The 10,632-nt window shown below is 40.7% G+C and overlaps 1 protein-coding gene and 1 non-coding gene across 2 annotated transcripts; one reads left to right on the forward strand and one right to left on the reverse strand.

Annotated features, from left to right (window-relative positions):
• Positions 1–2,047: 2,047 nt before the first annotated feature.
• On the reverse strand, positions 2,048–2,154 carry LOC120078895. The gene has a single exon (XR_005482171.1). It is a non-coding gene; the product is annotated as a small nucleolar RNA R71 (small nucleolar RNA).
• Positions 2,155–2,891: 737 nt separating this feature from the next.
• On the forward strand, positions 2,892–3,696 carry LOC120077429. Its single transcript, XM_039031310.1, has 2 exons — positions 2,892–3,551; positions 3,670–3,696. Exons 1-2 carry the CDS (start codon positions 2,892–2,894, stop codon positions 3,694–3,696), a joined length of 687 nt encoding a protein of 228 aa, XP_038887238.1.
• Positions 3,697–10,632: the final 6,936 nt, after the last annotated feature.

Genomic DNA, 10,632 nt, shown 5'->3' on the forward strand with positions numbered 1-10,632 from the left:
ATGGGACGTAAAGCTGATAATGGTCGATTCCGAATTCAGTTGACAAGCCGTTAAAAGCGACACTGTAGTAAGTACATTGAACTTTTGGTGACTTTTAAATGGCGCAACAGAGTAAGGAAATTAATGAGCCCATCATTGCAATCATTTGTAAGAAAAGCTACTTCACCTTGAAATCTATAAATACCGAATGCCACCAGTGAGAGAGTGATTCACGCACATACATATACATATATATAAAGGACGGAGAGAGCAAGAAGACGAGGCAAAGCCGAGAGAAATCGCTTCCGAACAGATCGAGAGACTGCCGAAAAGCAATACAAAGGAGAAAAGGCCAACCCTTGCGAGAGTAAGAATCCACAACTAGAACAAAATTGAAGTGATAAAAAGCAGTGTAAAAGGCCACAGGAAGCAAGACATTGTGTACCGGGCTTGTTATCTCTTAAATCCATTTGTTATTTTGTCTTCAACACTTTATTTTTAGAAAATGGAAACTTCATTTCGATTTATGTTCAATCTCTCCACACCATGCATGGGTAGCTAAATTTCTGAATGGGTTGAGAAGTACTTAGCTAGCATGACTTAAGATATGCATTTTATGCGATTATCTTGTCTTTTGTATGCATCATTTACCCTTTGGACGTACTTGAGAGAGTAGTCTAAAGATAGAATCTAGGCTTGAAAGAGTCAGATTAGAATCTAGGCTTGAGAGAGTCGGATTAGATCGCATAAGCAAGAGTAGAAACTTAGAAATAAGTTCTATATGCTATTTACACATCGCATGCGTCCTAGAAATAGGAATGGTGGTATGTGGTCATTTTGTTTTATGTGTGCGTCATTCATCATTTGGACATACTTGAGAGAGTAGTCTAAAGATAGAATCTAGCCTTGAGAGAGTCGGATTAGATCGCATAAGCAAGAGTAGAAACTTAGAAATAAGTTCTATCGACTGTTTCACATATATCGCATGCGTCCTAGAAATATGAATTGTGGCATTCTGCATTGAGAAATGTAGTACTGATATTTGCGTATTGCATGATCGCATAACTTGTGCACAATCTTGGGAAATGTTAGCTAAACCCCTTCTCAACCCCTTCATCGCATACTTATTGTAACTCTACGCTTTCATCACTCCGTGTTCAACTTCGTCGTATAGGAAAAATCTAAATCAAAACACTATCCACTTTTTTTCGCCACCACAATAGAATCAAAGAGTCTATCACACATCTATTTAGTAGTCCCTGTGTTCGACCCTGGACTTACCAGGAACCTAAGAAGGCTTATACTTGGGCTTTGTTAGGAAAACTTGCATGACCATCGCATAATACACATCATCGCATACTCACACCATCGCATCATAAATTAACGCATCAAGTTTTTGGCACCGTTGCCGGGGACTACGATATAGATTGCACTAACATCAAACCTCTTTGATCTTTGCAGCTTTTGACCTCTATTGCATTGCCATTCCTTCGGTAAAGGAAGAAGAAAGCATCGCATGAGCGAAGGACACACTTCTAAGCCCAACTACGACCCATAGATCGAAAGAACATTTCGCAGAAGATAGAAAGACAGACGTAGACAACAAGGAAGAACTCATAGAATGGCTGAACAACCTGAAGAACGAGCCGCAAATGAAAAAAACAGAATGGAAAATCCTATCCTATTGGCAAATGATCGCAATAGACCCATCCGGGACTATGCGTCACCAAACTTGTATGATTTCTCCCTAAGAATCATGAGACCAGCATTGGATGGATCAAGGTTTGAGATGAAGCCGGTAATGTTACAAATGATACAAACAGGAGGACAGTTTGGAGAACGACGTGGTGAAGATCTGCACGCCCATCTACGAAGCTTCATTGAAATTTGTAACACTTTTGTGTTCTCTAATATCTCCGCAGAAGAGGTTCGACTCACGCTATTTCCATTTTCACTATGCGATAAAGCAAGAACATGGGCATACTTCCTCGAACCAGGAGAGATAACTTCATGGGAGCAAGTTGTGGAGAAGTTTATGAAGAAGTATTTCCTTCCTACAGAGAATGCCAGAATGAGGAAATTGATCACCAATTTTGAACAAGAGGAAGATGAATCGCTCAATGACGCGTGGGCAAGATTCAAGAGACTAGTGCGCGACTGCCCACACAATGGATTGCTAGATTGGCTCCAAATGGAGATTTTCTATCATGGACTAAATTCTACGTTGCAGAAGCTGCCAATGCGGCAGCAGCAGGAGGACTACTGGACAAAACTTATAACGAGGCAAAGAATATTCTTGATCGCATCTCAAAAAACCACGAAGATTGGCAAGAAAGTGATCAACGAGTAAAACCCAGAGAAGGTAACGCAAGTAATTGTGCCATCGCATCATTGCAAAATCAGATGAATGCGATAATAAATTTATTACAGGGCATCGCAATAAACAATCCCAGAACGCAAAGAGGACAAGTCAATGTGATAGAACAGACAAACACTAGCTGTGCTACATGTGAAGAATCAGATTCTGTTGAAGATTGTCCACGAAATCAGCAGTCAATCTACTTTGTCAAGAACAACTCTTTTTCAAACACGTACAACTCCGCGTGGCGAAACCACCCTAATTTTGCTTGAAAAAATAACCAACAACAAGGCTGTCAACCTATTGCGCAAAGAGAAGGACCACCAGGATTTTTCCAAAGAACTAACGGTCAACAGCAACAGCAAGCCAGCAGCTCTCAAACACTACCACCATTCTCTCTGGAGAACTTGTTAAAACAATACATCGAAAAGAATGAAACGGTCCTCCAGAACCAAGTGACTTCCATACGCAATTTGGAAATCCAAATAGGAAAAATTTTGGGAGAGCTAAAAAATAGACCGTAGGGGACACTACCAAGCTTAACTGAGCTCCTATGCAACCCAGGGAATACAGGGAAAGAACAATCCTAGTAGTCACCCTGAGAAGTGGAAAGGCGGCGGTGGAAGTTAGGAAGGAGCCTAGTAGGATTGATTCAAATGCGATGGAATCAAAGAAACCGTTGACGCAAACTGAGTTAGAGAAGCCCAAGATTATGAAACCTGAAGATGCAATCACCTCTAAGCCTCCAGACCATGGAACAGTAAAAGTACAGCTACCTCCATTCCCTCAAAGACTGAAAAAGAAGCAAAACAATAAAGGTCAGTATCATCGCTTCTTGGAAATATTGAAACAACTACACATCAATATTCCATTTATAGAAGCGATAGAGCAAATATCGGTGTATGCCAAGTTTTTGAAGGATATGGTTTCAAAGAAGAGAAGCACAGGAAAATTCGTCATGATGGCACTAACACAAGAATTAAACACTATAATCCCACCTAAGATGCATGACCCAGGCAGCTTTACAATACCTTGCTCAATAGGAGGGATCTATATTGGTCAAGCATTATACAATCTTGGGGCAAGCATAAACTTAATGCCCCTGTCAATCTTCAAACAATTGAATGTAGGACAGCTGACACCCACAACGGTGACTCTTCAGCTTGTAGATAGGTCCCTAGTACACCCTGAAGGAAAATTGAAGGATGTCTTGGTCACAATCGACAAATTCATTCTACCTGCAGACTTCATCATTCTAGATTGTGAAGCGGATAAAGATGTGCTAATCATATTGGGATGACCATTCTTGTCTACTGGTTGTGCTCAAATAGATGTGCACAAAGGAGAAATCACAATGAGCATCAATGGAAAAAAGCTCAGGTTTAATATTATCAAGACAATGAAGTTCCCAGAAGATAAAGGCTTATCAGATTCCAACGATGAACACACTTGCGTTGAAGATTTGGAGTCTGAGGAAGAAAATGAAGAAAGAGAGGATGCGACAGCATCCTTAGAAACCTGCCATGCAATAAGAGAAACAGTGAACAATGAAGAAAAATTGAATTTTGATGAAGAAATAATAACACAGAAACCCTCCTTAGAGCAACCACCTATACTGGAGTTGAAAACTCTACCAAATCACTTAAAGTATGTTTTCCTTAGCCAGAATGAAACCTTGCCAGTAATCATAACCGGAATAAAAAGAAACTGCGCTGCTCAGTATTCTGAAGAAATATATTAGAGTAATCGGATGGACGCTCGTAGATATTAGAGGAATTAGCCCGACTTTCTGCATGAATAAAACTCGGCTCGAAGAAAACCAGAAAGGCTCGATAGAACCTCAACGCAGACTGAACCCTACGATGAAAGAGGTTGTTAAAAAAGAAATCATTAAATGGTTAGACGCCGGCATTATATACCCTATCGCCGATAGCATGTGGTTTAGCCCCATGCAATGCATTCCCAAAAAGGGCAAAATGATAGTAGTCTCGAACGCAAACAATGAGTTGATCCCCATGAAAACCGTCACTGGCTGGCAGATTTGTATGGACTACAGGAAGCTCAACGCGGCGAGTAAGAAAGATCATTTCCCTTTACCTTTCATTGATCAAATACTCGACCAACTAGCAGGGAATGACTATTTTTGTTTCCTTGATGGGTATGCAGGCTATAACCAGATTATGATCGCACCAGAGGATCAAGAAAAGACTACATTCACCTATCCATATGGAACATTCGCCTTTCGTCACATGCCTTTTGGACTATGCAATGCACCTAGCACGTTTCAAAGGTGTATGATGGCAATCTTCTCCGAGTACCTTGAAGACTTAGTTGAAATCTTTATGGACGATTTCTCGGTCTATGGGCAAACATACGAAATCGGTCTGAAAAATTTGGAGAGGATACTGAAAAGAAGCAAAGAGACTAATCTGGTGCTGAACTGGGAAAAGTGTCATTTCATGGTTAAAGAAGGAATTGGGCTTGGGCACAAGGTTTCAAAGGATGGGCTAGAGATGGATAAAGCAAAAACTGAAGCCATTGAAAAATTTCCACCTCCAGCAAATGTGAAAGCTTTAAGGAGTTTCTTAGGACACGTGGGGTTCTACAGACAATTGGTGAAGGACATCTCCAAAATAGCCCGTACATTGAATGCATTGCTAGAAGCTGGCAGACCTTTTAACTTTGATTCACATTGCCTCATTGCATTCAAAGCACTGAAGGACGCATTGACTACAACGCCTATTTTGATCGCACCTGATTGGACAAAGCCATTCAAGCTGATGTATGATGCCAGCGGATATGCGATGGGGGCAGTCCTGGCACAAAAAGTAAAAACAATGTTACACCCCATCGCATATGCAAGTAGAACATTGAACTCCACGCAGGCGAATTACACTACCACAGAGAAGGAACTTCTAGTGGTAATCTTTGCGATTGAAAACTTTAGACCTTACTTATTGGGATCAAAAGTTGTAGTCCACACTGACCACTCAACAATAAGATATTTAATGACCAAAAAAGATTCAAACCTGAGACTAATCCGATGGGTTCTCCTACTCCAAGAATTTAATATGGAGATAATCAACTGCAAGGGAACGCAGAACCAGATCACAAACCATTTATCGAGGTTAGAGAATCCTGAAGTGGATCCCATTCAGTCCGAGGTGAACGCATCCTTCTCGGACGAGCAATTGCTTAAAATTGAAGAATTACCCTGGTATACAGATATTGTCAACTTCTTGGTCTACAAAAAATTTCTAGAAAAGTACACATCCCACCAAAACAAACGGCTCATTCATGAATGTAAATCCTACTACTGGGACGAGCCAAATCTTTACAAAAGGGGATCAGACCAGATATCGAGACTCTGTGTTCCAGAGACTACTTTTCAGCGCATACTTTTTCAATATCATGAATCATCCTATGGAGGACATTTTGGGGGATAGCGCATAGCGGCAAAGTTTTGCAAAGCGGGTATTACTGGCCAACTCTATTTAAGGACGCACGAGAATATTCTATGAAATGCGATAAGTGCCAACGCACTGGAAACATTTCAGAGAAAAATGTGATGCCGATGAACATCATATTGGAATTGGAACTATTCGACGTCTAAGGTATAGATTTCATGGGATCATTTTCACCGTCAAATGGTAATAAATACATTCTGTTGGCTGATGACGGGCAGAAATGTACGTTATTATAAGCCTTTTATTTAGAATTATGAGGGCTGTTAAGTAGATTATGCGGCGATTATACTAAGGATTCATGAAAAACGGGTTTGCGTCGATTGGCATTAAGAATCTCGGCTAACCCACTTTTATTCCTTATTATACATTCAACTGTTTATTTTTGTAGCAAACGCAGAAATCGATCGCATGTGCAAAAGAGAGGCTATCACAAAGACCTTGGCAACAACGCTCTCCCTAACTTTCAGCTACTTCTTCAAAGAGATCTATTTTAAGCTTAAATCCGGCAAGCCTCTGCTAAAATTTTTTTTATGCATTCCCCGCAACTTTGCGTTTAGCTTTTAACAATGCGTCTATTGAGACAATTCAAAGCTTTGCGATTTATTATTCGAATGTGGCGTTGAACCTAGTTACGCTCTTCGTTTTGGCTTTCCCCCACGTGTGTCATGCGGACAGCCAACTTCGGTTGCATACCATATTCAACTCAACTCTTGTTTTGGCTTGATTTTGCGCCAGACAGAGGAGTTGCTCTTATGTGTTGATCTTGGCCACTTACTTTCGTTTTGGCTTACCTGCATGTGTGTCATGCGAAGTATCTAACTACGGGTAAGTACCTTTCACAACTTAACTTTTATCAGCATGGGTTTCCTCATTGTGCTGACAGTGGAGTTTTTATTCCTAAACTTTTTTTCTAGAGCATGGTAATGTAGTGAACACATTTCTTCGGGACCACTGCCACCCCCAAACTTAGAGATTGGCAACACTCTCGCCGCAAAGTTAAAGACAAACTCACTAGGAATGCGGTAACAAATGTTTTAGCAGAGGTTTACACATAATAAAACTTAGATTGTCAAATTTTGAAGAAGCTATTAAAAGTGAGGTGAGCTTCGCGATACTTAGTTAGCGGATATAATGAATTATACGTACCATCATAGATGCATTGCAAAGGTAGGCAAGCGGACAAAAGAGAATTTCAAAAGGATAATGCATAAAAGGTAACAAGAAAAGAACCTTTGAGTAGAATAACACTTGCGATCATGCTTCAGAATTCATGCGGTTGAAGCCATGCGTTGAATGATGGAGAGGATTCTTCCGTTGTAACTGCGCACCGAGGAGAACTATTGTCGTACCTACAAGGAGCAAACACACCACACCTAAGAAAGCAGCCGCATATCCAAAATAACAATAAAAATAAACTAAACTAGAAAAGCAAGGTAAAGATAGAGTAGAAGACGTCCCTAGAGAAATTGGAGTGAGGCCACTGCAAGGAGTCTTTCATGCAGGAGATTGTTCTCAACTGCTTAGGTCAAAGGGCTCGCCCTGACCAGTGGAACTTCTGGCAATTGTTGGGCACATGTTGGCCACCACGCGCTTATAACTACCTTCAGCTCATGCGACTGATTGCCCTTCTATCCTGGGGACAATACTGCCTTTCGGCGCATCACCTACACTTTAAATATTGTTTGCAACTTGGTCGCACAAGCTACAATACTCCCAAGGTAAAAAGGTTGCCTACGAAAACACAAAACTTAACAAACTATTAGCTGCCAAGTCCCNCTCATACGACTGATTGCCCTTCTATCCTAGGGTCAATACTAGCTTTCGACACATCGCCTACAATTCAAATATTGTTTGCAACTTGGTCGCACAAGCTACAATACTCCCAGGGTAAAAAGGTTTCCTGCGAAAACACAAAACTCAACAAACTATTAGCTGCCAAGTCCCCGGCAACGGTGCCAAAAACTTGATGATGATTGGCCGTCGACTATGTTTCCAAATGGATTGAAGCGGTTTAATGCGTTGCAAACGATGCGGCAACAGTCTCCAAGTTCTTACAGAGAAACATCTTCACTCGTTTTGACACTCCACGTGCCATAATAAGTGACGAAAGGACCCACTTTGTCAATCGTATCATTAACAAACTGCTGATCAAATACAATGTCTACCATAAGATCGCCACCGCATATCACCCTCAGACAAACGGGCAAGTCGAGGTTTCTAATAGAGAAGTCAAGTCGATTTTAGAGAAGGTGGTGAATCCATCATGGAAGGATTGGGCCATGAAGCTTGACGATGCATTGTGGGCATATAAAACTGCCTATAAAACACCCATAGGCATGTCACCGTATGCGTTGGTGTTTGGGAAGGCTTACGATGGGTGGAAAATGGAGAGTAAATATGCGTGCATCTTATGATATGCGTTCATTCTCCATGTGTAGATGGTCATGCGTTGGACTAAGGAATATGTAATATGTGTTTAAGAATATATGATGACCATGCATTTCTGCCACAAGTTTTCTTGCTCTTTCGCCAAATATAATGAGATCGCAAGTTTCTCGGGGTGATCCGAGGTTGAACTTAGGGACTTGTAACTAAATGTTGCGAAGTGATATGTTTGCGGCAAAAAATAAAAGAATAATGAAGTTAAAGGACTATGCGCTACTCCTACTCCTAACTAAACAGATTAAGTAATGGAAGTATGACTATGAGAGTTGGTAGAGATGCGGAAACTGTTAACTCGTAATAAGATGCATGGAAAAATAGATAAAATAGTGGAAGGGATAACTTCACCGCATCATTAAGCTTGATCGCAAGGGTAACCTCAGCCAGCACAAGTTATGCGATCATGCTATACACAAATATACGCATGCGATGCATATGTGATAATGTCGATAGGACTTATGTCTAAGTCTCTACTCTTGCTTATGCGATCTCTCACACATAAGACAAGGTGACCGCATACCACCACATCTTATTTCTAGGGCGCATGTGCTGTTTAAATAGCAATAGAGTTTATGTCTAAGTTTCTACTTCTTGCTTATGTGATTCTAATCCGACTCTCTCATGTCTAGATTTTATCTTTAGACTACTCTCTCAAGTATGTTCAAAGGGTGAATGATGCACTCATAAGACAAGATGATCACATAAAGCATGGTTGAACATAAGATTATTCTTATCTCTAGGAACACTGTTTACTTTGCTTAGTGAATTCCACTACTTACCCTCTCGGGCAGTTAATCGTCGCTGATCAGCTTATAGACATGCGTTGCTACAGCCTCACACTAAGCAAAGAGGATTTACTCACTATACTCGCATAACGCACACCTTTCGGTGGTTTGCTACATGCTTCATATGTCTATGCCACATGATTGAGTATGCAATACTCTTACAATCTTACTTAGTTCGTTGCAATGAAAGTAAGGGATGATAAAGAAGAAGTTAATGAAGATGGAGTTGAAGGAAATAAAGAGATGCATTGATTACAAAATGTATTAATGTCTTAAGCCAAAATATAATACAATATAGAGATAGAAGAGAGATGAAGGGCTAGATGTAGGCAATCTCTTGCTTCCATTAGATATGTGTAAAAGCTGCCAGTGGTGCCATGGAAGGACGGTGGAGTAGTCTATCTCGAGATCTATCTCCGACAAAGCTCCAGTCGTCACTCGAAATGGGTGAAGGAATGAAGAACTCTCAAAGAATGTATTCTCATGCTCTTATCTATGATCACAAGGATTTGCCTTAAGGCAGAAGCTCGGATGCCTTGAATTTGGGCTCTAAGGCTCTATTTATAGAGCTCAAACGCTGACAGCATTCAATGTCTTGCTTCCATCAAATGTGTGTCAAGGCTGCCGGTGGTGCCATGGAAGGACGGTGGAGTAGTCTCTCTCGAGATCTATCTCCGACAAAGCTCCAGTCGTCACTCGAAATGGGTGAAGGAATGAAGAACTCTCAAAGAATGTATTCTCGTGCTCTTATCTATGATCACAAGGATTTGCCTTAAGGCAGAAGCTCGGATGCCTTGAATTTGGGCTCTAAGGCTCTATTTATAGAGCTCAATCGCTGACAGCATTAATGGTCCCGCTCTGAATCTCTGCCACTAACGGCGTGATGGTCCAGCTCTGAACCTCTGCCACTAACAGCGTGGTAGGTGAAATGTCAACATTATCTTTTCGGTACTGCCAAGGTATACATTCATGCTCGTTTTTGTCGAAGTGTAGCCGAATTCCACCAACCTTACGATCAACCTTCTATCATGGTTATTACTTTGTAGCCGCAACATCCATGCGATGAACGTACGCGATCACCCTTGCTATCGTTTGGGATTCACCGCATGCGATCGATTCCTGCGATAGCTACAAAATAAGACATTTCGACGTAGAAAACACATAAAATTGGGTTAGTGGAAATTTTCTATGTTGATCGACGCAAGCTCACTTCTCACATGAATTCTTAGTATAATCACCGCATATTCTACTTGTTAGCCCTCATAATTCTAAATAAGAGGCTACAATAACTTGTATTTCTACTAGTTATCACACCCCCAAACTTAGAATCATGCTTGTCCTCAAGCATGCCTTATACTTAGGAAATTCACAATTCATCCTCTAGCTTTCCTTTTGCGATGACCAGCTTTTCAAAACATAATTCACCTGTACCTCTAACCTTGGCAGCAACACTCTCCTCAACTTTGTCTACTTCTTCAAAGGGATATTTTCTAAGTTTAAATTTGGTAAGCCTCTACTCAAAAAATTTTTTTACCCATTCTTGGCATCTTTGCATTTATCTTTTTACAATGCATTCATTTAAAAAAATTCAAAGCTTTGC

The sequence above is a fragment of the Benincasa hispida genome, chromosome 5, assembly GCF_009727055.1.
Source record: "Benincasa hispida cultivar B227 chromosome 5, ASM972705v1, whole genome shotgun sequence".
In the NCBI taxonomy this organism is placed as follows: Eukaryota; Viridiplantae; Streptophyta; class Magnoliopsida; order Cucurbitales; family Cucurbitaceae; genus Benincasa; species Benincasa hispida.

Excerpts from the sequence above, each read along its gene's own strand:
- LOC120077429 (XM_039031310.1), top strand. The coding sequence starts at position 2,892 with ATGCAACCCAGGGAATACAGGGAAAGAACAATCCTAGTAGTCACCCTG. Across the intron at positions 3,552-3,669 it reads GAAAATTGAAGGATGTCTTG|ATGTGCACAAAGGAGAAATC; the intron begins GTCACAATCGAC and ends GTGCTCAAATAG.